At 44.5% G+C, this 26,442-nt stretch overlaps 1 protein-coding gene across 1 annotated transcript; it reads left to right on the top strand.

Annotated features, from left to right (window-relative positions):
- Positions 1–175: 175 nt before the first annotated feature.
- Positions 176–24,844, top strand: VGLL1 (vestigial like family member 1). The gene is made up of 5 exons (XM_004441631.3): positions 176–320; positions 4,709–4,927; positions 15,372–15,791; positions 17,558–17,617; positions 23,518–24,844. Exons 2-5 carry the CDS (start codon positions 4,726–4,728, stop codon positions 23,559–23,561), a joined length of 726 nt encoding a protein of 241 aa, XP_004441688.3. The 5' UTR covers positions 176–320; positions 4,709–4,725; the 3' UTR covers positions 23,562–24,844.
- The last annotated feature ends 1,598 nt before the right edge of the window (positions 24,845–26,442 follow it).

Raw genomic sequence — 26,442 nt, 5'->3', positions numbered from 1 at the left:
AATATTGCTAAGTGCTTTTTTTTTAATGCAAAAAGAAAGAAATAAAAAAGGGCTACCTATTTTCCTCATTCCTTCAGGTGCCCAACCCGATTGACTTGTTGGAGTGCATTTTCTGCATTCTTAATAGATAGCTAGCAGGAAATGCCTTGTATAGCCCCAGCTAGAGGGGTAGAAAGTAGCGAGGGGAGGGTACAAAATCCCCAGCCCCTCCTTCCGCAAGCACTGAGCCGCTCTAAAGTGGGCCAGGCAGCTGTGCGCATCCAGACGCACCTTTGCCAGCCATAGCATCTTGCTGTCTCAGCTGATGGCCAGGAATTAAGGTAGGCAAAGCTGGGGGCTTTTGGAGAGGGGGAGAGATGGAAATTCACCTGGGAAGGAATCGGGGCAGAGGGTGGGTGGGCATCACATGCTTTGCACAGTGAGATACAATCTGGTTCCTTTGGGGCTTTTGTTCCAAGTGATCCTTGTAACAACCTCTCTGACTCTCCACCCCACCCCCGGGGTACTGGGTACCATTTTGCAGAAGGGTGGTAAGCGTGTCCGTGCAGGCAGACTGTGGTAGAGTTGAGGCCAAACTGCTGGTATTAGATTCTGTGTTAAAATATTTGTGCCGAAGATTGGGCAATATTTCGAGGACTGCTTGGAGCACTTGCTGTCTTTACATTTTGTGCATTGGGGAAATTGCAAGCTACTGTGTACTTTTGTAATTATGCTATCCTAACTGCACAGCTGGCAAAGCTTGGCCGTGGGGTTTTGTCTGCAAGAGGCTTTTACTACAAGCCAGGCACTGACACAGAGACATCTTTTCAAGGAAAGTCCCACCCTTTCTTCCACCTCAGTTCCAGCTTTGCAACATCCCCTTCTCCTAAGCCAGACCCACCCCCCAATTCACTCGTGAGTAAAGAGACCTTCACAGAAGGCTCATTTGACGACGCAACTGTTCGTTTCTCCAGAGGTGCAGTGAGATGCAGTTCTGCAAAGGATTAAGTCAAATAACAGTTCTCAGGATTTTAATCTCTCTGAAACACAGATCCTCTCCACTGAGGTCCAAGTGCAGCCCAGAGAATTGGCTTGTGAGCTGGATCCAGAGAAGTCACTCATGGTTTTCCTTTTGAATGCGTGTCTGGGTGTTCAGGGAGGAAGAGAGGGGCAGGGTAGTACATGTGGTTTATTCACGATACGGATCCCCAGTTGCCTATTTCTGAGCCCTCCAGGGTGATGGGGCTGAGACGTTGCTCTGACTTTCTCTATTTCTAGCCTTTCCTGGCTGTGGCCAGTTGGCCTGTGGTTTCTGTGGTCTCTACCCAAGGAGAGTAGGAGTGTGCTCCAGGGCGCTGGTGTCCCAAGGGTCTCGCCAGCTGCTTCCCTTGTGGCTTCAGGGAGATTTAACAAAGACAGATTGCAAGCTGCATGGAGCCTGAGCCTAGAGCAGTGTCCACCGGCAATTCTGAGAGTAAGAGGGCGAGTCCTACAAAGGTGCCACGCAGCCCTTGCAGGTAGAGGCCTCAAGGAGACGCCCTGAGGGAGTGCACGGATGGTCTGCCAGCATTCCCTAAAGGAAACTAGATGGTTGGTTTAGGGTCCTGGCTTGAGGTCCCCTGGAGATTAGAGGCCAAGTCCTCACATTTGATAGATGGGGAGACTGAAATCCATAGAGGGGAAGGGACTGTTAGTCCTGCCAGGTAGACAGTATGGGACAGTGGGAAAAAGACAGACATTGAAGCCAGAGAGACCTGGGTTCCAATCCCCATTCTGCCACCACCTAGCTATGTGGCCTGGTCAGTTTATTTCACCTTCTCTAAGCCCCAATTTGCTCATCTATAAAATGGGGATAATAATACCTACTTTGAGGGTTGTAAATATTGGAGAAAGTATATGTATAGCTTCTGGCACCGAGGAGATATTCCGTAAACTATAGCTTTAGAAAAAGTGCTGCTTCCACGTTTATCATTACTTTATAATTCATAACACATTGGCTTTATTTTTTTTTGCTTTTTTTGAAATGTATTTGACATATAAGATTGCGTAAACTTAAGGTGTACAAGATGTTAATTTGATAAATTTACATATTGTAATATGATGGCCACTGTAGCGATAATTAGCACTTCTATCACGTTACATAATTATCCTTTCTTTTTAGTAGCTGGAATAATTAAGTCCTAGTTTCTTAGCAAGTTTGGTGACTATAATACAGTATTATTGTCTATATTCACAGTGTTGGGCCTTAGATCTCTAGGGCTTATTTACTACTCGTTGCAAGTTTTTACCCTTAAACTACATCTGACCTGTCCCCTATCCCCATCCCCTGGTAACCACCATTTTACTCTCTGTTTTTACAAGTTTGGCTTTTTTAGATTCCGCATATAAGTGATATCATACAGTACTTGTCTTTCTCCGTCTGACTTATCTCAATGTGCTCAAGCGTAACACCTTTGCTTTATTTCTAGGACTCCGAGTATCTAAATATATCATGTGCTTTTTCATTGAGGAATAATTTACCTACAGTGAAACTCACAAATCTTAAGTGTACAATTTGATGAGTTTTGACAAACGTATACATCCACATATATCCTTCACTTTCATCAAGATGTGGGACATTTCCAGCATCCCCGAGTGTTCCCTCATGCTGCTTCCCAATCTCCACGCCACAGCAACCACTGTTCTCACTCTGTCGCCATAGATTATTTGTGCCTGTTCCATGTAAGTGGAACCATATAACACGTGGTCTTTTGTGTCTGGCTTTTCTCGCTCAACATAATGTTTTTGTGATTCATCCACGCTGTTGTGTGGATCGGTAGTTTGTTCCTTTTTATTGCTTAATAACCTTCCATTGTATGAAAATGTTACAGCTAGTTTATTTATTCTCTTGGTGATAAACATTTGGGTTGTTTCCACTTGTTGGCTATTATAAATAAAGCCGCTGTGAACATTCACTTTTGTGCGGACGTATGTTTTCGTTTCTCTTGGCTGTATGTACCAGCAGTGGACTGCTAGGTCATATGGTAAATGTACGTTTAACTTGATAAGAAACTACCAAACGTTTTTTCCAAGTGGTTGTTCACAAGTTTTTTGAAATAAAGATACAATGGATTCATTTTTCAGGTAGTGCCTGGTTATGCTTAGCATGGCTGTCAACCAGGGGGAAATAGATCGATGTGCTCTATCAAAGGCTTCTGTAGACGACATAAGCCAGTTATGACTGGGGCTAGAATGATTCTGAAAGGAGAACTTTTTAGAAAGGGTCCCCTGCTCACTGCCAGATTCCTTCCTAATGTCCCCCTCATAATCTGTTGACACTTCTAGAGGAACCATAAAAGAACATGCTGCAGAATTCATATACTTCAACCTCTTCATTTTACCCCAGAGGAATCTGAAGCCCAGAGAGGCTTTGTGGTTTCCCCAAAGTCACAGGGCCGAGAAAAACCCCTCTGACTCCTAATTGGTTTGATTTCCTTGCATTGTGCTTTCTCTGCGTGAAATGGAATTCAGTCATTCAGCCATTGTTTACTGAATACCTACTTTGTGCTAGGTGCTGGGGATAAAGAAATGAATAAGAAATGGCCCCCATCCTCAAGGATCTCATAGACTAGAGAGGGAGACAGGCTATTAAACTCTAATCATTCTCACTATATTCACAAGAATGAATAGATTAAAGATATTTCTAAACCAGAGCAGGTGGCTGGTCAGATTGGGTGGCCAAACGTAAAGAAGCATCCAGACAGGCTACTTTTCTAGTAAAGAAAGGCCACAGCGTGTCTTGAGTGCCCAGTGTATGCCAGGTCCTGGCCTGGGTGCAAAAGGACAGCCTCTGCTCTCAAGGAGCTCACAGGTAGGCTACAATGATGGAGGCCAAGTTTAAGGCAAGTCAGCAGACAGCTATTGAGCATCTACTCTATTGCAGGCACTGTTCTCGGTGAGGACGATATGGTGGCGAACAGAGCTGACAATCTGACAATCTTTAAGGTGCTTTTCACCCATGTTGCCACAATACAGGTGTAAAAAATGTTTGGTTTTGTTTTTCAGATCTGCATTTGGTTCAGAATATATCTGTCTGGAGACCTTAGGACTGGTGTTGTTTGTAGTTGCTAGTTTCTAGGATGGGGTGGTGGGCGGGTGCAGGACACCGTCATACACAGATTACAGCATCAGAGGGAGTGGGAGAATGTGATGTGTTTTATTCTCTTGCACGGAAGTGGTCAAGATGGAAAGCACTGCTCATTATGAAAACGGAAATTGTCAAGACCCACTGGATTGCTTAGTCAGGCTCTCCAGGGGGCCCATGCCTTTGTCCAAGGGGATCTACATGCAGTTCTGGGAGGAGGAAGGCACTTCCCTAGAAGGCAAGTTACTCTGCTGTTTGGCTTCAATGCCTTTTTTTTTCATTTTTTCATTTCCTGATGCTCTTCTAGTCATGTTGCTAGAGGAATTCTCGTTTGTAAGAGAGGGCCCTTTCAGAGCTTCATAGAGCTCTCTCTCCTTGTTTCCTGAACACTGATCAGATAAGGCTCCTCAGCTGCTCCTCAGGCCAGCACAGCATGGTTATTGAGCTTCTTGGGACTGCTCAGGAGCTCAGTGGCTTCCTGGGGCCCCAGTGAGAACCCGTACTCGGTAGGAGTAAACTGCTTGCCCCCAAGGATGCCGCTAATCCAAACTCGAGCCAAGCCACTTGGAAAAATAGTGCCAGTAACATTTTGTGTTTGATCCGCAGCTGTCACCTGTGTCACAATGGAAGAGATGAGGAAGACTGCCGTGCAGATGCAGAGGCCTGTAAAGACTGAGTGGAATTCCCGGTGCGTCCTTTTCACCTATTTCCAAGGAGACATCAGCAGCGTCGTGGATGAACACTTCTCCAGAGCTCTGAGCAATGTCAAGAGCCCCGAGGGATCGAGCCTGTCAAGCCAGAGTGAAGATGTGATCCTGAGGAATGGTGAGCATGTTGGGAGGGAGAGGCTGGAATTCTCTATCAAGGCTATCACTGAAAGACCAGTTTTCTGATGCCCTTGATGCACTTAGACATGTGTATATTTGCTGAAGGCAAGTCACACTGTCTAGTGTGAAGCCGCACCCTTTTCTTAGAAGTTTAATGTGAAAATGGACACTGTTTAGTCAAATTAGTTTACCTAGTTCGTTATTTCCTCAATTGTGTTAAATCCTGGGTTCATTGCTCAGTACACGATGAGAATACCACAACTGTTGGCTATTATCACCATTATCAGTATTGTTATTAATTATTATTATTATTATTATTATTATCACCGTTACTACTACTATTGGCCTGACAGGGCAGGAACACCAAAGGATTCGTGATAAGAGAAAGCATGTCCCATGTAGGTACACCCAACCTCCTCTCAACTAATCGTGGATGATCTGGTGAGCAGGGTGGGGCCAGAGGGAGGTAGGTGAAGGTCTCGCCGCATCCCTCCCTCTATCCTTAAGAGCATCAGCGGTGTCTATTGAACACACTAATTGGTAATTTTTTTAAAATAAGCATTCTTTTTTCTCAAAACAATTATTTCAAGAGAGCTATGTCAAAATGTGCTCATCCAAATATCCAGGTTTGGAGAAAGCCATAAAAATTAAGCTGGCAGGGAAGGCAGTATGACTTTCATGGACCCTAGACACATTTGCCCTCAAGGGCCCCTTCCTCCATATGTCCATTATGAAAAAGGACATTTTGTGACCGCCTTGGTAGAAAAACAAATCTAATCTAGGCTGGATTCATTTTTATGTATTCATTATCATTATTCATTTTTTTTTCTTGATTTTAAAAGAAGCTAAAACATTTTCATGGGCTCCTGAAAGTATTCATGGGCCCTAGAAAAATATTCATTAGGCCCTAGTGCCTGCTGTGCCTCATGGAGAAGTCACCCTGCCAGCTGGACATGAATTGATATGGGTCCTCATCACGTTTTTGAAATGCGCAAATAGACCGGGGTCTGGTTGATTTTAAGAGCTCTTTATCATTGCCAAGCACACATGTTGAATGTCTTGCTCCCACTGGAGGATGTACATGCCTGTGCCAAGCAGCTGAGTGGGGCTTCGGCCTGTGGGGGAAGAGGTCACCTGATTTCAGAAGCCATCACTCTGGCTTTCTTTTTTGGGCCTGGACAGGGGGTTGGTGTGTATCTGATGTACTTAGCTTTGCAGAATTTACTTCTCTCCTAGAAATCACTTTTACTGTCAGGTGATGTGATTTTTCTCAGAAACTCTTGTGAGTTAAGTAAACATGTGGAAGGGGGTGTGGTAGCGGCAGATACTAAAGAAAATGATGTACAACTTGTTGTTAAAATGAGCACCAATCGCTGGGTGGAGAGTGGGGAGGTGATGTCCAAGAGTGTGGTGAGTACTTTAGAGCAAGAGCGGGAATGACTGTACTTTTGAGTCATTTGGGGAATTGACGTGTGGTAAATGTGTTAAGCGGGATTCAGAGGATCTAACTGGCTCCCTGGAAGAGTCAAAACTCCAGGCTCTCCATGCATGGACAAATCTGCCAACTTTGGCTATTTGACTCTTTGATTTAGTTCTGCATACATTGGCTTGGATTCATTACAATCACTCTCTTGTAGGTATCATCAGCCCATAGTCCCTCACTTCCTTTATCCTGCTTGCCTGGTAAAACCAACCCTCAGCCTCTTGCCCCATTTCTCTGCTTCATCTTGCAGCAAGACTCACAGGTGGTGTCCACGCACACTCTGTCCTCTTCCTCTCCTCTCCTGCTCTCTAGAATTCACTCCACTCCAGCTTTCATCCTCCTCACTCCTTGAAACACTCTTGTCAAGGTTAGCCAGTGACCTCCACTTGCCAAATCCAGTGGTCCTTCTCTGTCCTCATCTTACTGGACCTATCAGTAACATTTGCTGCAGCTGATTGCTCCCTCCTCTTGGAAATACCTCCTTCACTTGGACTCCACTACGTCACACTCTTGGTTTTCCTCCTACCTCTCTGCTTACTGCTCCTTCTCAGTCTCCTTTGCTGGATGTCCTCCTCTCTCCAACTTCTTAACAGTTGAGGGCCCCAGGACTCAGGTCTCAATTTCTCTACACTCACTCCCTAGGGGATCTCTTCCAGTCTCTTGGTCTTAAATACCATCTAGATGCTGATCAATTCCAAATGCATATCTTCAGCCTAGACTGGATTTAAGACCTGTCTATCCAGCTGTCTACTTGATACCTTCACTTCCCAAATCTAATGGGAATCTCAAAACAAAACAGGTCCCAAACTGAGCTCTTAATCTCCCCCTCCACCTGCTCTGTCCACAGTCTCCCCCATCTCAATAAATGGCAGCTGCATCCTTCCAATTTCTCGGAGTCACGTTTAACTCCTCTCTTTCTCTCATGCCCCACATCCAATCCTTTGGGAAATTCTGTAAGTTCTACCTTCAAAATATATGCAAGATCTGACCCTTTCTCCCCACCTCTGCTGCTATCACCTTGGTCTGAGAAGCCATCATCTCCCCCCCGGATTTTTGCAGTAGCCTCCTATTGGTCTCCCTGCTTCCGCCCTTGCTCCCCTTCAGTCTGTTCTCAAGATAGCAGTTAGAATGATACCATTAAAATGAAAGTCATATCATATCACTCTTCTGTTCAACACCCTCCAATAGCTTCCAATTTCACTTGGAATCAAATTCAAACTCTTTAATGGGGCCCTACCTCATCTGGGCTGCTGTTATCTTTCTGATCTCATATCCTACTTCTTCCCACTTGACTCAGGCCAGTCTAGCCTCCTTGCTATTTGTAGAACATGCCAAGTACAATTCTGCCTCAGGCCCTTTGCACCTTCTCTCCCCTCTCCCTGAAATGCTCTTTCCCCAGATAACTGCATGGCTTCCTCTTTCTTCATTCAAGTCTCCATCCAAATGTTACCTCTTCAGCCAGGCTTACTCTGAACAATGTGTTTAAAAAATAGAAGCCCCCACCCTGTCACCCTCTGTCTTCTTACTCTGTTTTATTTTTCCTCTTGGCATTTGTCACCACGGGGCATATTATATATTTATATGTTTCCTTCTTGTCTCTTCCCACCCTCCAGACTCTGAATTCTGTGGCAGCAGGGACTCAGTCTGTTAACTGCTGCTTTCCAAGTATCTAGCCCAACGCCTGACACATGGAAGGCACTCAGTAAATATTGCTTGAATGAATGAAATTGTGATTTGGATCACAGGGTATTGATGTCTGCCACAGATGGAGTCACGAGGAGAGGGAGTACCGTGTGGTGTGTGGCTTTGAAACCAGGCAGGCTGGGGCCAGGCCAGCTCCACCATTGACTAACAGTGGGATCTCAGGGCATATCACTTTATCGCTCTGTGCCTCAGTTTCCTCATCTCTAAAACTGAGTATTATTTAATGAGATAATGCATGTCAAATGGCACATAGCAAGTGCCATGTAGGTGGTAGTTATTTTTGTGGGGGTGGTGTGAAAACTTGACACATGTTTTTGAACGGCTAGAGTGGACAAAAGGGCCTGCATTCAAAACATTAGGATCACAGAGCAGCGGGCCCCTCCTGTAAGGCCTTAAGTTTCCCAGGGGCTTCTGCTGTGGCAGCTGTACTGTTTCCTGTGCCTTCTGACTTCACTCTGTATTCTGTAAAGCCCCTGCCCACTAAGGGAACTTGGACGTGGCCTTGTGTCTTGCTCAAGCCAGCCTTCCCAGGCCAAACAGAGAGGCGGCTTTCGTCTCCACCTACCTTCTTGGTTGTTGCCTTTTCCCTGTGAGAATCGCACAGATCTCTTGACTGTGAAGATGTTATCTCCCTCACAGAGCGTGGTGTGGGTGAGGCAAATGTTTGTCAAATGTTTGTCCGGCTGTTTGAGCAAATGAAGGAGAAAGCCTGTCTTCCTCAAGGCCCCTCTTATCACAGTTAGGAGTCAAGTTTCTCCTAAATCCTGCTGCCTCAGGGGAGGGCCCCATCAAGGAAGACCAGTCCCCCAGCGGTTCTCACTGGAGGTGTTATATGAGATACATGTAGCTTCGAAAAGGGCGGGAAACCCATAAACTGGCCTTTTATTACTGACTGTTAGCATCGTCTCTGCCCCTGCAGGCCAGCCCCAGGCCGCCCAGCCCCTCTAAGCCATGCTGAGAACAGGCTCCCATTCACAGGCTCCCATCTGCCACTTGCCCACATTCTAAGGGTGCTCTGTGAAGCCAAATATGCAAAGCCCAAACACAGACTCATGTGGCTAAGAAATGCCCTTGAATTTCCTGGCTGCCTTTCCCAAGTCAAAGTTATTTTTTTATTTACTTACATATAATTTATACTGGCTGTACTTCAGAAAAGAAAACATAAGCTGAAGGTATCTTTGAATTATCTCCCTTTTAAAAGGACACTGGGGATTTCAGAGTAGGTAACTGGAAGCTTCAGTTATTACCATTTGTGGGGGCGGGGCACCGTCCTGGTGCACACCCCACTCCATATTCTTCCTGCCCCAGCCCGGAGCCCAGCCCCGGGTCCGGCAACAGCGCTCAAGGGCTGCTGAGAGAAGGTGAGAGGGCCTGTACCTGAGCACCCAGAGGTCTTTCATAGCCAGTCTCAAAGAGTCCCACCTCCTCTCTCCCTTCCGCCCATAATCCAGCGGGGATGGGGAAGAAACACTGGGTTTCTTTTTTAGTGTGAATATCTACAGGGGATGTAGTCATGCTGGTTGTTCATGGCCCTTGTGAACACTGACAACTTTGTGTCTTCCTTTCCGGTAGGGGAGAGGAATCTGCACCAACATACAGTGAGTTCCCACTGAATGCTGGACACCGTGCTACAGTTACTGTGTCCACTTCAGTCCTCAAGATCCACTGTGATGTAGAAAGGCCCAAGATGGGCAAACCCCATCTATGGTGTTAGAAGATAGGAGAGTGGTTACCTTTGAGGGGCTTAGTGGCTGGAAGGGGGCACGAGGGGGCTTCTGGGGTGGCAGTCATGTTCTCTTCCTTGATTGGGTGCTCATTACCCAGGTTGTGAAAAGTCCCCCAGCTGCACACTTAGACTTGTGCATTTTCCTGTGTGAGTGTTTACTTCACAAAACCACTTCACAGTGGATGTTAATATCCTCACTTTACAGAGGAGGAAATTGGAGCCCAGGGAGGTAAGTGACGGGATGGGTCACACAGCCAGTGAGTGACAGAGACTGAAGCCCAGGTCAGTCAGACTCCAGAGTCAGTCTCTTGACTGTCCCATTGTCCTGCCTTTGTGGACCCTGGCAACACCCCAGCAAGAGGGTTAGTGCCCATAAGGAGCATCACTAATAATGTTTATCATAGCTAACATTTATTGAGCACTTCCTGTTTGCCAGGCCCTTTGCTAGGGGCTGTCACATGGATTATCTCAATCATTCCTCATAGCAACTTATTGGTTAACTCTCACCAAGCCCATTTTCCTGGTAAGGAAACTGAGGCTCAGAGGGTCCAGTGACTTGTCCAAGATCCCACAGCTAGTAAGGGAAGGCTGTTCACACCAGATCCATTTGATTCCAGATACTGAGCTCAGAGGCACTTTCAAAATACTAGCACATGTTCTGTGTTTCATCTCCACTTTCAGTTGGGAAAAGGAACCTGGATGATCAGCAAAAGACTAGGTACCCCAGAGAGGCGACTGTGAAGGAGGGGGTGGGACTGAGCAGGCCCCAATGGTGCCCTGGAATAGGACCCACAGGTACCCTGGTGTGAGTTGTCCCTCTGTCTCTGGTGTTATACCAATCTCAGCTAATACAAAGAATATGCTCTTTGTTTCTGGGGTGAATGAATGAGAGACAAGTGCCACCGGCCAAGAAGGCAGAGAGGAGAGAGTCAATGTGTCTAGATTGGACAGGCCAAAGTTTGGACTTTCATGGTGCAAGATGTGAGTGTGTGTTTGGAGGGTTCTCAGTTTCAACTTCATCATAAAGCAGGATTTGTATCAAAGGTGGAGACAGAGAGAGGGGAAAAAGAAGGAAAGAATGAAGGATGGGTGGAAGGAATTCAGGCAGTCATGGATTAGTCTTTCATGACTGTGACTCAGATTCACCAAGTCAAGTGGTTTCTCAAGTTTTTACTTTAAAACTAAGTTTTTCTAATGACAAAAATAGTGTGTTAGTTTTTGAAAATTTAGAAAACACACATAAGCATCCATGACACAAACCCACATGTGCATCTATACACACATACTAAGTTTGACAACACAACATCATTTTGCACAGAATGGGCTGTAACTAGTTTTTTTAATTGACAATAAGTCATACATATCTCTCCATGCCATTACGTGTTCTGCTACAGCATCATTTTAGTGGCTCAAGAGTATCCTTTTTATAAATGTATCAAATCTATTAAAATTTTTGGACTTTTAGGTTTTTGCCAATCTTTCAGAATATTATAAATATCACTTTGAATATCCTTGTAGCTAAATTTTTGCATGCATCATTGATTATATCCTTAAAATAAATTGCAGTAAGTGGAATGATTGGATCGAAGGGTATGCACAAATTTTAGTTTTGATATATACTGACAAATTGCTCCCTAGAAATGTCATGCCCATTGCCACCTCTCCAACCCCAGGAGTGTGTGAAAGGGCCCAGCTCACAGTGTTCTTTGCAATATTGGGGAGGCATAGCCGGTAAGAGCATGAGGTTTGGAATCAGATGGCTCTACCACTTGCTAACTGTGTGGCCTTAGGCAAGTTAACTTTCACCACTCTGAGTCTCTATTTTCTCACCTGGGCTGCTGTGAGGCTCACAGGAGATCAGGCATGCAGAGTGTGGAGCAAAGTGCCTGGCCCATAGTAAGTGCTCCACAAACAAAAGCTGTTCTAGCTTTACAATCGTTCCCGCCCACCTCTGATGTATTATTCCCTGGGAATGGACACACACTGAGCGAAGGCTCCTGAAATCTCTCATAGCCAATATCTACTCCATCCGCCACATCAGCCCTGAAGTGCTGCTGCCGCGGGCTTCCTGCCTCAGTCCTTTCTTCCCCTCCCTTCTCTGGCACAAGGTGACTGACGGTGGGGAGGATCCTCAGGCCTCGTACATTACCATTTTGCTTTTTCCTAGGTTGATTACAAGAAGGTTGCAAATCAGGAAAGAAACCTGTGAATGTCAGCCCAAACTGGGTTTATAAACCAAAATAATGGTCAATACTAATAACAACAGCAACAGCTATCACTTATTGAGCACCTATTATGTCCCAGGCACTGTGCTAAGCCCTTTACATGGATTGTCCCATTCAGTCTCACAACAGTCCTCAGAGGCTCCGAGGTGAGAGGGAGTGTCCCACAGCTGGGAAGTGGCAGAGCTGGGGTTGGATTCCAAGCCTGTTTGACTTCAAAGTCTGTGCTCTTAGCTGCTTTGCATGTTGCTCTCTTTAATATAGAAAGATTTAGTGGGGGAGGAGGGTGTGTGTGTGTTTATGTTTGAGTGTGCATGTGTTTGAGAGTGTGTACATGTTTGTGAGTGTATGTGTGTTTGTGTACAAGCATGTGTGTGCATATGTGAGTGCATGCATGTGTGTGTGCATTCATTAGAATAATATTCAGTCAGGGCCTACAACGTACTGGGCACTGTGCAAGTTCCTGAGGATATGATGGTGAACAAAGACACGATCTCAGTCCTCTCAAAGCTTCCTGGCTAGTGGGGAAGACCCATGATAGTGAGTGAGTGAATGAACGAATGAAGAAACAACAGATTAGGGTTACTGCTATGAAGGAAATAAACTGGGCATAGTCCCAGAAAGCAGCAGGATAACAAACTTTAGATTGGAGCTTCAGGGAGAGCCTTTCTGAGGGGGTGACATTTAAGTTTGTGTGTCCAGAAACTAGTCTGGAATAGGGAGTCAGGGCCACCATGCAAGGATAGAGTGGAGGGAGGGTCCTCTGGGGTGGAAGCAAACTCTTCAGTGCCTGGAGATGCTTTCTACATGGTTCTGGGGCTCTCAGAGGTGTATATGGGTGGGCATGGGTGGTATCTCTGGGTATGCTTAGGAGGCAGGGGAATGGCCTTGCCAGTTTTACCCTAAAGGGGCAGAGTGGGAAATGAGGACCTGTTCTCTGAACAGGACCTGGTCTTAGGACCAGGGGCTTCAGGAATTCTAGAGGCATGGAAGGGACTAACAGGCAGGGTCCAGGCACTTAGAGTTGGAGTGTATGGAATGGAAGCCTTTTGTATTTGTACTAGAAAAATCCAGCCTGCCCCAAGTGTCCCAGAATCAAAGCGTTCGTGCTCTCCATTCATTAATATAGTTGGGGTTTGAGAAGGCAGCACAGTCTTCCCTGGGGCTCCCTCTCTCATCTCCAGAGGTAACTAAGAGGGGGAACTTGGGTAAGAAAGTGTCACCAGGGCCACTTCTAGCAGTAACAGCAGCAATTTTGAGCCAATCCAGGCTGTGGTTTAGGATATCGTCACCGGTTCACAGAGTAGATGGGCATGGTTGCTGGAGCAGTTGGCCCAAGAAGCCTGGGAAAGCATGGCCCACCAAAATTTAGGGTCTCCATTCCACGTGACACCAACACCCAAGCCTGCTCTGGCAAGGTGGCTTTCCCCAGGCCACCCAAGTCCCACTACTGGGTTGCTGTGAATTCGGGATGGGGACACTCTGTGCCTCCCCATGTGCTCCCATCCAAACCACTCTGGTGCACTCAGTGACCAAATAGGACCTTGGACAGTAGCACACCACCCACTCCCCTTAACATTTCAGAGTCAGAGTCAGAGAATTCTGGAAGGGAAGCAGTTAAAAGAAATATTCAAAACACTCTGGGGCCTTGCTTTCCACATTTCAAGCATTCAGAGCCTAGGTCATATGTATGAGATCTGTAAGGCCAGTTCAGATGGAAACTGCCCAGTTGTCAGAGGCTACACATTGTTTCTAATTGTGCTTAGGACATGCAGTACCCTCATTCAATATGAAGCATGGAGTGTGATTAGACTAAGTCAGCTTAACCACTCTATTTGTGCTACACAGTGCCCTGAATTGCTACTGGCTTGCAGATATCAGTTTTCAGAAGTAGCATTCATCCCCAGGAACAAATCTTAATATATGTTTCTTTGCCCTTGGTTTCATTAAAAGAGGCCAACCATTGCCCATCACTCATTGGGAATGATGTCAAGTGATGGGCAGAATGTCTGTGCCACGTAGGTCAGGGCTTATTTTTGCTCTTATCATCTGTACTATATGGAAAGCTATGGTGATGGGTGGGGGCACCCAGTATCACTGTGCAGACCTCTCAGGTGTTTTTATCTTGTACAAAGTCCAGGCAAATGAAACATTCAGGAGAGCTGAGAGAGGCGCATGTGGAGGGGAAGGGGACTAGACTCTCCAGCCCTCCAGTCTTCCTTTGTCTCCACGCCCACACCCCCCTTCATTGTCTTGGATAGACGAGAGGCTCCAGGCTTTAAGCACCATCTGCCAGAGCTCTCTTCCTCCTCCCTTCTTGCCTGAGTGGGAGTGGAGAATGGTGAAAATATCCACCCATGTCATGAGCTGTCCTAGACTTTTTGAGAACTCAGATTCAGCCGCTATTAAAGGTACAATTAGAATAGTGTCTATGAGACCAAATGAGACTCCATCCCCATTAGCCAGTCCACAAGAACTTTGCAAGAAGAAACTGAGTCACTGCTTGACCTTGAGCATTTTGCTTTTGTAGGAAGAGGTCCAAGCAATGCTTCCCTACCCATCACTTATCACTCCAGCTCAGATCTCTATTTGGCTAATCTGCTTGGCTAACTTGGTCCAGTCTCCTATCATCCCTATGCCCCAAGTTCCTCTTGAAAATGGGGTTTCAACCGCTAGACTTGAGTGAGTGACTGACACAGGCAAAGGTTAAACCCTTTATAAAGTTCTGTGGAGTCCTCCTATTCAGTGTATTCAAAACACCAGCTATAAAATAAAGCCAAACAACAGCAATAACCAAACACAAATCACTTTTATCAAGCAATTCTACTTCTAGAAGCTTCTATGAGGGGCTAGTTGGACAAGGGTGCACAGATTTATACTATACAAAGATGCTCATCGCAATGTTGTTAAATAATTGAAAAAAATGGAAATAACTGAGCTGCCCACAAATACCATGTTTGTTAGTCATGTTACTGCCTTACGATGAAATATTGTAGAACCATTTAAAAAGCTGGTATTGGGTCTATTCATTGCTATGGGAGGATGTTTGTGATATTTTAATGATGTAAAAACAGCCTTAAAAAGAACTTGTGATGTGAAAACAATGCATACATGAATAGAAAGAAATCCTAGAACGATGTACACCTAAAGGTGGACTATGGTGGTCTCTGGATGTTATGATTAGAATAATTTTTTTTACCTTTTCTTCACATTAAAAAATATAGTCTGTATTAACCAGAAAAAATAAGCTGCTTCCATTTTGAAAACAATACACACCTAACATGTCTTCTAAATCTTTCCTTCCCAGATAGTGACATGCCTCCAAATCAGTGGCGTTTCTCTTCTCAGTGGACAAAGCCACAGCCAGAAGTATCTTTTGCAAATGGTGCTGCCAACTGCAGCTTGAATGAGTCTGGTCCCATGGCTATGGATCAGTACCCACCGTCCCTGACTGCGAGCCCCTCCAGTCAGCCTGGCGAGATGTGGCATTTCTCCTCCCTAGCCAGCCCCAGCTCCCCAGACCCTGGCTACTCTCATGCCTTCTCTGCTGGGCAGCTGGTTCCAGATCCCCAGCCTGAGGGGAAATATGAGCCCCTCCTAAGTCTCCTCCAGCAAGACAGATGCTTAGCGCATCCTCAAGAATCTGCCATGTGGGAGGATTGCAACTCTGCCCAGATAGCCGGAAGCACAGGATCGCTCTTCAACCTGCCTCCCAGCTCAGCCCACTGTAAGGAAATGCCTTTAGATACTTGGAAGATTGCCTCTGATTGGTTGTGGTGGAGAGTGAGTTGGCATGAGATGGGGTGCCAAGACTAATTGCTGTCACTCCAGACATGGGAATTCTGAGGGACGGAATGTTCTGCTTAAATGTTCCATATGTCTTGACTAGGCTTCATTGACATTCCCAGTTTAATGACCAGAGGGTTACATAGATAGCCAGCCAGATGGACTTGGCCTGTAATATTCATCTCAGTCTGTTGATTTGGACTTTCCTAGAAAAATGATGGGCTACTGCCTAAAATCATTGGGTCCTGCATTCATCTCAGTATAGGCCACCAAATAATCCATTTGTAAAACAGAACTCTGTGACATACCTACAGGCTCAAACTCTATCCTCCAAACAGGTTGGCAACTTGCGCTGATGCCTGCCAGGCTCCTAGGCAAAAACAAGGGCAATCTATACCAACCATCTGCTCCATGCATTAAAATTCAAAGCGATTGTAGAGGCAGCTCCGTTGCTCCTGGAGACCATCATAGTGCCTGGCTGTCTGTGGCTCTTGCCTGCGCACTGGGCTCCTCTTGCTCCCCGGCCACCCCTCCTCCTGAACTAAAACACCCTTAAGGCTCATTCACTTCTTCATTCACTCACTCACTCAACAAATATTTAATTAGTGCCTACTAGATGCAATATATCCGTCAAAAAACAAGACTCCCTTTTTCTAAAAGGATGGGAAAGAATTGGCCTAAAGTCTGCCTTCTCCAAAAGAGCAACCCACTCTGCTACAAGATTTGCCTTTCATATGAAATATTGGTAATAATATATATATTTTATAGATTCGTGGGGCCAAGTCTTCATCCTCTGGCATTCTGTACTCTGGATGAATTTTCTTTTACAGCTCCCTAGTCCATACATATCTGTGGTTCTAGTGTTCCATGCCTGAAAGAAATTACTAGAAGCTGCCTTTACTCTGAACTAAGTATATTATACACAAAGGGCCTGTTCAGCATAGCCTACCTAAGTCAGGCACTGTGTTCCATCCTAATGTTGAAAACAAATTTCCCATTAAAATACCACTCTGCCATTTCCAGAGTTTGATTAGGAATGTACTTAAAAAGGGTAAATCATAAAAATGTCATGCTTGGGAAACCTATGAAAATTCCCACCCTGTACTCTTTTGCAAAAATCTGCTCCTACTGGATTCAGAGAGAAAATTAGGCCAACTGTGTTTGTATATATGCCTGTGCATACACACAGCAGAGCCCTGTTTCAACAGTTGGTTCAAACACCGATGGTTCAAATTGTCGCCTCCCAAACATAACAACTCTATATAGTTCAAATCCAATTCAGCAAATATTTAGTGAGCATCTACTATCTGCCAGGCACATCATGGCAAAACTATACTGTAGGCATTATCCCATTCCCACAACCTCTAGACACATTCAAATGTTTATCACTAAAGTCTCGACTGCTGAGAACCCTTCACACTCTCCTACTAATGTTGACATCAGTTGTAGTAATTAACAACTGGCGGTCCAGGATCTGTTGAGGAAGTCAGTGACTGTTAATAAGGAACGCTGCCTGTAAGATGGGAACAGGGCCCAAGGGACCTTAAAAACAGAAGCTTCTCTGTTTTTGTAGCATCTGATAAGAGAAAATATGGCAGGTGTCCATAAACTGAGGGACAGACGATTTGGGGTCCCTGGGGTACTACTGGACACTTTCTAATCCAGTCCCAGAGATTTCATTTCTAATCATGTTTTCTTCTTTTCTAGATAAGAAAATATATTTCCCCCCCGATCGCGGTCCTGCCAGTGCTGGTGTTGCATATGAAAGTAAGTATCTGGTTCTGCCTTTGATAGTGTCTCTGTATCCTGAGAACAAACTTGAGGAGAAGCTTGTAGCATAAAATCTAGGATCTCCAGCAACTGAAAAGACCTCCATTTCTACTATTAGTATTTTCATGGTTATCATGTTTCATCTTAGTCTCAAGAGCCCATGCCCTTGGTATCTTGTAAAATGTTCTTATTTTGCTGAAGAAGCAGCCCAATTGAGTTCATTAACTGAGCTGGATTTAACCGAGGTAACCGAGGTGACTGAGAAAAATGAACAAATTCATGAGGATTAGCTTGCTGTGTCCCAGGCGTTCAGTCTTCAGCCTAGAACATAGGGCCACCCCAGGACTCTGCAGTCAGGGAAAATGCCACCTGAGGCCGAAGGCCAGGACTCTGAGCTCCACACTCAATTTGAAGGTGGTGTCAGTAGGAACTTTGAAATGAGGACAATCGGGGTGGAACGACATGAGGGTGTTCATGGCCTGGGTTCGAACCCAGCTTCATTCCTTACTGGCTTCAGGAACTTAGTCACATTTCTTAATGTCTCCATACCTCAGTTGCCTCATTTGTAAAATGAGGATTAAAGTAGTGCCCACCTCATAGAGTTTCTGTGAGGATTAAATGAAATAATGTATGTAAATGCTTAGAATTTACATTCTGATGTAAATTAGCCGCAGTAAGCCACCAAACACACACAGTAAGCCTGGCACACAGTAAGCCGTCAACAAGTGCCTTTTTGGAGGGCATCCTGTATGCCTCATGCTGTGCTCCGTGCTGTGTGTCTGAGAGGAACAAAAGGAAGAGCTGCCACCACAGCCCTGATCTCAGGCACTTTAAAGTCTAGTGTGGAGTGGGGGTGAGGGCAATACATAGGCCTCACCAGTATGTCAGCTCCTTGAGGGCTGAGACTTTGAGGGGTGTACCGCCACATCCCCAATGCCTGCGGGGGTGCTTGGCACAGAGGTCAACACATATTTGTTGAATGAATGAATGAGTGAATGCTGGAAACAATAAAAAAATATTGAAAAAGGAAATAGTAAAAATATATCCGCCAATATAGTGCAAATTATTTTGCTTGAAGCCCTTGTGTAAGACAAACAAACAAGCCACAAACCACCCTCAGTGGTTAATTGGCCATGCCCAAGTGAGGAGATAAATTTAGGGCTGGTTCAAGAGCCTTAGCATGGCTGAGTCGAGATTTACGGAAGTCTCTGCCCAACGGAATGAGCTCGGCTGGCCTTCTAATTAATGAAAGTCAGGATTATGAAGTCTCCTAAGTACTTGGTAATAGTTTATACATTTTTTAATTGTAAGCCTTAGGGCCAGCCCCATGGCTTAGCGGTTAAGTGCGTGTGCTCCGCTACTGGAGGCCCGGGTTCGGATCCTGGGTGCGCACCGACGCACCGCTTCTCTGGCCATGCTGAGGCCGCGTCCCACATACAGCAACTAGAACGATGTGCAACTATGACATACAACTATCTACTCGGGCTTTGGGGAAAAAAAAAGGAGGAGGATTGGCAATAGATGTTAGCTCAGAGCTGGTCTTCCTCAGCAAAAAGAGGAGGATTAGCATGGATGTTAGCTCAGGGCTGATCTTCCTCAAAAAAAAATAATAATAATAATTGTAAGCCTTACAATTACTGAAAACTTGATGCTTTAAATTGTCCATAGGCCAAAAATAACAGCAACAACGTGTATGGGTGGTGACTATGAGCCAGATACCAAACACACCATCCTGCTCAGTCCCACAGTGACCTTGTGAGAGTGTGTATGAGTGTGTCCTAGGTGCCTTACACAGTAGGTATTCAATAAATAGGGATTGAATGAATAAATGCATATCCCCATTTTATAGATGAGGAGACTGAGTCTCAAACATGTGAAAGAACTTGCCTTAAGATCACACAGCAGCGTCAGAGGTATTATCTCTTTGCTCTCATAGTGTCATAAAATCATCAAAATCATAAATTACAATAAACATAAATTGTCAAAAACAATGCCAACTTAAATCAAGAATACAACAGTGAAAATTAGCAATTGGTAAGATTGTTTCACTATATATGGGTTCACTGTCTATCTGTGGCCAGGACACTATCCTAGAATAAGGGGAGGAGGTGGTGGAAGGCTTGGGAAGCACGCAAAGGAGCAATATTACCTCGGGAAAGGACAAGGGGATGACCTTTCCAATGCAGAGGGTAGTTGAGGGAGGGGGGTAACGGGTACCCAGCTATGCCAACAGTCCCAAGTTGGCTATCCTGCCACTGTGCTTCCAGGCAGAGGGAGGCAGCAGGGCATGGGGACTGGGAAAGGGGTAACTTCCTAGGGCTCCAAATAAAAGGACCAGGAAACTCAGCAAAGCCCATGCTCTTAAGCACGCTGCCAGTCTCCCAGTCTTGCCTGATGGTGAGAACCACAGGGGGAACTTGTGAAATGCACAGATTCTGCACCCTCACTTCCTGGGTCGATAGATTTGGCATGGGACTTAGTTGCCTATTTATATGTTTGATTCTTTATATATTTTATATTAACCTGATTTCAAAGTGAACTGGATGAAATTTTCAGTAGGAATTTTGGTAGTTCTGAAAGATTTATGTGAGGCCCCAGATAAATATTTGTCAAAGGAAGGAAGAAAGGCAGAATCTCCTGCCCCTCCAATACAGCCTAGTCCCCTAATGTGTGCTGTCATGCACTCATGAGGCAGAGACCAAGTGGAGCAGAGTAGCAATCAGTCAGAAGGGTAGACAGAGAGACCTTTGTGGAGGTGAGTCCCAAAAACTTTGGTGCCAAATTGTTAGTGAATTTGATTTTTTTGGTCTGTAGAAATAGACATTGGTTGTGCATTGTTTCAATGTCTACAGATAATAACATTGATATTGCTATTTACCAGACATAGTGCTATAATATATATATTATATATAATATAATAATAATATAACATAAATATTATATAACAAAATAATATATATTTTATTATATATAATTTATATAACATAAATATTATATAATATGTATTATATTTATATTATATATTATAAATATGTTTGCAATTATTATATTATATATAATATAATATAATAAATATAATATAGTATATAATATAATATAAATAAATATAACAAATAGTATGTAATAACATAATATGTTCTGATAAGTGCTATGAAGGAACCATACACAGTGTTGAAATAGGGAAAGACGGGGGCCAACTTTGGATCAGGTGGTCCAAAGAGGCTTCTCTGAGGGAGTGATGTGTGAGCAGGGACCCGAAGGAAGTGAGGGAGCCAGTTTTAGGAAGAGTTGGGGTGGAGATGGAGGAAGGTGGAGGAAGCTGCCCCTGCAATGGCCCAGAAGTGTGTGAGGAATAGGAAAAAGATCAGAGTGGCCAGAATGTAGTGAGAATGGGATAGTGTGGCACACGACCGGTCTGGAGAGGTAGACAGGGGCCAAGTGACACAGGGTCTTATTGGTCATGTTGGGAGTTTGGATTTTATATTCTAAGTGACTTATTGAGCCCTGGAAGGATTTTAAGTGTGATTCAATTTGCATTTAATAAAGTCACATAAGCTATTGTGGACAGGATAAATTGGAGAAAGGTAAGAATGAAGACAAAGAGACCAGTTAGGAGGCAAGAAACATGAGAAGATAATAGCCTGGATTAGGTGGCAGTGGTGGAGAGAGATAGAAATAGATATATTTGAGATCTATTTGGGGGGTTTAGTCTTAGGATTTGCTAATGGCTTGGATGGGAGTGGTGAGGAAAATGGAAGAATCCAGGTTAGCTCTTAGGTTTTCTGTTTGAGCAATTGGGTGGATAGTGGTACATGTATCAAAATGAGGAAGACTGAAGGAGAACACAACTCGGTTTTGGCCATGTTAAGTCTGAGGTGCTTATATGACATCCAAGTGGATATAGCTCTTAAACAGTTGTATATGTAAGTATGGAGTTCAGAAGGGAAGTCTGGGTAAAGTTTTGAGATTGATCAGTATGAAAATGACATTTAAAGCTATTGAATGATCGCCTAGGCAGAGGGTATAGATAAGAGAGAGAGAAGGGCAGAGGACAGAGTCCTGGAGTGTGCCAATATTTAGAGGTTGGGGACGTGAGGAACCAGCAGAGGATACTGAGGAGCAGTCAGAGTGGTGGGAGGAGATCCAGGAGAGTGTGTTGTTACAGAAACTAAAAGGAGAATGTTTCAAAACAGAGGGAGTGATCAACTGTGCCAAAGGCTTCCAAGAGATCAAATAAGAGGACAGAAAAGTTTCTATTGAATGAGGTATCAGAGATTTTGATAACACTGCTAAGAGCAGTTTTCGTTATGTGATGTGGACAGAAGCTAGATTGGACTGGGTTGGAGAGTGAATAGGAGATGAGAAAGTGGAGACAGTAAGAACCAGCAGCTCCTTAGAGACTAGTTTAGCATTGAGGGGGGTGAATAGTAATGAGGTAGTAGCTAAAGAGACTACAGGGGTTGAAAAGATCTTTTCTTTAAAAAGAATGCAAATATTAGAGCCTATTTGTGTGGTAACGGGAATGATCCAACAAAGATGAAGAGATCGATGATGTAGGAGGAAGAGGATAATTTCATGAGCGAAGTCATTGAGAAGATAGAAGGGACATGTGCAAGCATTGACAATTGCTAGGAGAAGGGGCCATTCTACCATGAAAATGTACAAAAGAAGGACAGTGAGGACACAGATGCCAATAGATTTGCCGGCTTGTTTGTGGGGGTCTAAAGAGTACTAATCAACCAATTTCTATTTTCTCAGTCAACTATGGGGCAAAATCATCAGCTGAGAGTGAGAATGCGGGAAGTTGAAGAAAGTGGGAGAGTATGAAAAAGTCTTCTCTGGCATTGGGAAAGCAAGCCTGCTCGTAGACAAACATAAGCAGGATTTCTGTGTGCTGATCTGAAGTCTGAACTCATGAGTTTCAAGTGGAAACGGTCAGCGGGGTTGTGTGATTTTCACCAGTGCTGTTATGTTAGTGTAATGCACAGAGAAGGCAAACAGTGAGGCTCATCCAGGGTTGAGGTTTTGGTAAGTGAGCATGATGGATGGATAAAGAGGAAAAGAATTTGAGGGTATTTGCAAGTGAGTGATTATAACAAGGGACCATGGTATCTAAGCTGCACAAAGAAGGTAATGGAGGCAGTTTGGAGGGTGATGGGTAATGGAGGGTAATGGATTGGTGGATTAAGTTAGGTAAAAATACAGTAATAAGACTACTTAATCCAATGACATGGGAGATGATGGAGAGTGGATGTTTGAAATTGAGATGGCTAGAGTGCCACCTGTGTAGGTGATGACAAAGTCTAGCATTGACCATGGCAATGGCTGGCTGATGTAGAGCGAAGTAAAAGGTCATTAGAGATGAGGAGAATGATAAGAATCATGGAAGTGAGGCAAAATAATAGCCAGGAGCTACCTACAATGCAGGTGCTATTTTTATCCTCATTCACAGAGGGGAAAATTGAGGTTTAGGGAGGTTAAGTAACTTGCCCAAAGTCAAGGTGAGTAAGCGCCAGAGTCAGTTTTCTCTGGCTTCGAAGTCCTTGCTCTTACCCAGTAAGCTAAGCTGCAGTGTGACCACACAATAATTCTACTCTACTACATATAAAGATACTGCCTCTTTAACAAAATAATACCTAACATTTACTGAGCATATGTGTACCAGGCACTGTTCTAAGGGCTTCACATGTGTTTAATTTACTTAATCCTTCCCAGAATCTTAGGAAGGTAGGTATCATTAGTATGCCCATTTAACAGATGAGGAAAATTGGGGCTCAGACACGCTAGGTAACTTGCCCGAGGTCACACAGCTAGGCAGTCATGAGGTCAGGATTCAAACCTGGCTCATTTGACCCCAGAGACAGCTTCTTCCTCATTATGCTTATCCTATTTTTCAGAAAGCCAGTCTCCAGAGAGAAGAAAAGATCTGTTCTTTTATTGAACTTCGGTGTGAAGAAGAGAATTCCTTTTTGCAAACCTGCTCCTGATTTTCTACTGTGAATCCAGAGGGTCTAGAGACATCACCGTCTTTTTTTCTTCCTGCCACTGGAGAGCACTGAGTCAGGAGCAAGTTTCTGTTCTCGCTAAAATAGTACACTTCCTTGGCACCTTCTCTTCCTTAGCACCTATGCCCTATGACAGGGGTTTTCAAACTTGTTAAATGAATCATCAGCATATAAAATCATTAAAAGAGGTGTTTAAGGATGGGAAGCATAGAGGCCCACCTGCTTGCCCATCCCACCACTCCCTGCACCCACTGCCTTCCTACTTAGAAATCACAGTCCCCTCACCCTCCAGCAGCAGGGTCTTTCAAACCAAGACTGACCGCATGGTATTCTATGGGGTATCCCACTTTTCCAGCTGAAGAGAGATACTGGGAACAGCCTGAAGCTTTCTAGCCTTAACCAGACTGTGGCCAACTTCACTCCTGCCACTACCAAAAGCAAACTAAAAATGGAGTGGACAAGACCCATTGAGAATGGGTTGAGGCTGGGCATTCCCTAGAGCCTCCAAGTCTGGAAGGAAACTGAAAAAGTCTCAGGCTGGCCCTGATGAATGAAATACTTTCACTTGGAACATTTAATTCCTCAATTTGAAAGAGGCGATTCCAAATGGAATTGCTGAGAAATCTGAGAACTAACTTATTGGAAGTTAGTTAGTTGGCAAACTGCCCCATCCCAAGTTGGGCCTAGAGTAAGTTGTGTATCCAGATTATTTCTTAGATGCAGTTCCCTGAGTTCCTGTCTGCCCTCACTCTGAGGGTGAGGACTCTGGCATCTGACACCCCACAGGTGTTCATCTGGACCTTGGCAGCACCTTACAGCCTTCCACAGGGGCCCACCTGGCTTCCAAACACAACGTAACTTTTTCTTGAGTTCTTTCACTGTCAGTGACATCTGGGAAGTATTAACTTTCTTTTCAGCACAAAGTTGGGGCCACCCATGTGGATACCCACAGCGGTTTAGACAAACTAGAGGTGAAAGGCAAAGCTTGTTTAAGACATGGCAGCAGGAATCCCTGCAGATTGTTCCAGATAAAATGACAAGTTTCTCCAAGCTCATCCGTCTCTCCAATCTAGTAGACAGACTTGTGTCCTGTGTGAGCTCAGTACATATCTTGTGACAACCTTGGAAGCCCCTGCTGTCAATGTTCCCCATTCATACCCCACTTACTCCTGTGTTACAGCTCAGAGGGTGAATAATAAAACTCCACTTTTTTGGATTATGCTATTCTCAATTCTAAGTTCTTTCATATCCATGATCTCATGCAAACTTCCTAGCAACCCTGGGTTTGGCGTTATTATGTTCACATAATACATGTGGATACTGAGGCTTAGAGTTGCTAAATGACCTGCCCAAGATCACACAGCCAGCGCTGAAGCCCAGGTCTCTGACTTCAGGGCTCTTTTCTTTCTATAATACTTATCAAGGGTTAACATCAGGATGGCTCTTAGGTATTTTTTCCTCCCGTCTTCTCTGTAAATAAAGACCACAGCTCTTGCATGAACAAACTGGTGACCTTGGTGGTAATATAGTAATTCTCCTGTCTCAAGAACAAGTTTTTCCAGTATGTTACATATGTTTCCTAGATTTAGTAAGAGAAAACAAATCTTAGCCAGTACATTTTCTTTCAAAGTTATTTACCTTCAAAACCCATGTTCTTTTTTTAGGTGATGGTTGGGGAAATTCAGGGTGAAGGCTGATTCTAGCACTTATGATGCATAATTATACAAGTGTGTGCTTACGTTGGCTCTCTCTAGAAAGATTCATGTGTGTTGGAAGATAACATGTACCATCAGAATTGAACTCTTCATATACTATTTAGGGACAAGAAGAAATGATTCCAAGAGGGCTGGTGTCTTATAGAGACTGGGTAATCTGACAACATTTCCCTGTAAATCCCTCAACCTGGAAGCTCGCTCTTGAATAAAGCAGAAGGCAGTAATTAATTTTCCCATTTTAATAAAGAGGGAAGAAAAGGCCTCCTGCCTCTGAGAGACCCCTGCTCCTCTGACATAGGTAAATGCCCAGATAAACTCCTACTTAATCCCAGACAGATTTCCAGCTTTCCATATTCATCCTGTTTTAGCTTTCCCACCTTACTTCCAAAAAGCTAACTTGAAAAGCATTTCTTTGCCTCACTTTGGCATTTTACTCTTCCAATTAAAAATACACACACAATATGTGTGCCACCCTTCACACACAAAGGTGGGGTAGCTGGCTCCTGTGTGCTGGCCGTGTGGCTTCATCTACACTCCTAGTTGATAATCATCTCACAAGATGCTAGTTGGGGTGTGTAGAATTAGCAGATCAATCAAAATTTGAAACTGGAGAGTCAAGGCCCTGAAGGGCTAGAGCCCACAAACCTCATTCACATCTATACAGATTTTTTTTCCCCTGAGGAAGATTTGCCCTGAACTAAGATCCGTGCCAATCTTCATCTACTTTATATGTGGGTTGCTGCCACAGCATGGCTGTGGTGTAGGTCTGCACCCGGACCCCAAACCCGTAAACCCAGGCCACTGAAGAGGAACGTGCTGAACTTAACCACTACTCCACGGGGCTGGCCCCTTTCTCTACAGTTTTGAGAAAATGAAAAGTGACCCGATGGACTCTGACTCACTAGCTGCTGCCCCTCCCCGCCAACACACATCCATTCCTGAACTTTACAAGCTGGAAGAATGGGAATTGCTTCCATTCAGGGCTGGAAACTCTGACATACTTGAATGATGTCTGTCCTGAAAAAGCAAAAAAAGGTGACAATTCCCTTTTTCTGGTAGCGAAGACTATCTTTTAAGAATTCCAGATAAGAATGTTGTTTGC

The sequence above is a fragment of the Ceratotherium simum genome, chromosome X (genome assembly GCF_057802395.1).
Source record: "Ceratotherium simum simum isolate JZ-2026a chromosome X, ASM5780239v1, whole genome shotgun sequence".
Classification (NCBI taxonomy): domain Eukaryota; kingdom Metazoa; phylum Chordata; class Mammalia; order Perissodactyla; family Rhinocerotidae; genus Ceratotherium; species Ceratotherium simum.
The sequence above is the reverse complement of the archived record's forward strand: the minus strand, read 5'-3'. Positions and strand labels throughout refer to the sequence as shown.

Coding starts and splice junctions, on each gene's coding strand:
- VGLL1 (XM_004441631.3), top strand. CDS start 4,726: ATGGAAGAGATGAGGAAGACTGCCGTGCAGATGCAGAGGCCTGTAAAG. Junction 15,792..17,557: donor GCCTCCCAGCTCAGCCCACT/GTAAGGAAATGC, acceptor CTTCTTTTCTAG/ATAAGAAAATATATTTCCCC. Junction 17,618..23,517: donor TGCTGGTGTTGCATATGAAA/GTAAGTATCTGG, acceptor CCTATTTTTCAG/AAAGCCAGTCTCCAGAGAGA.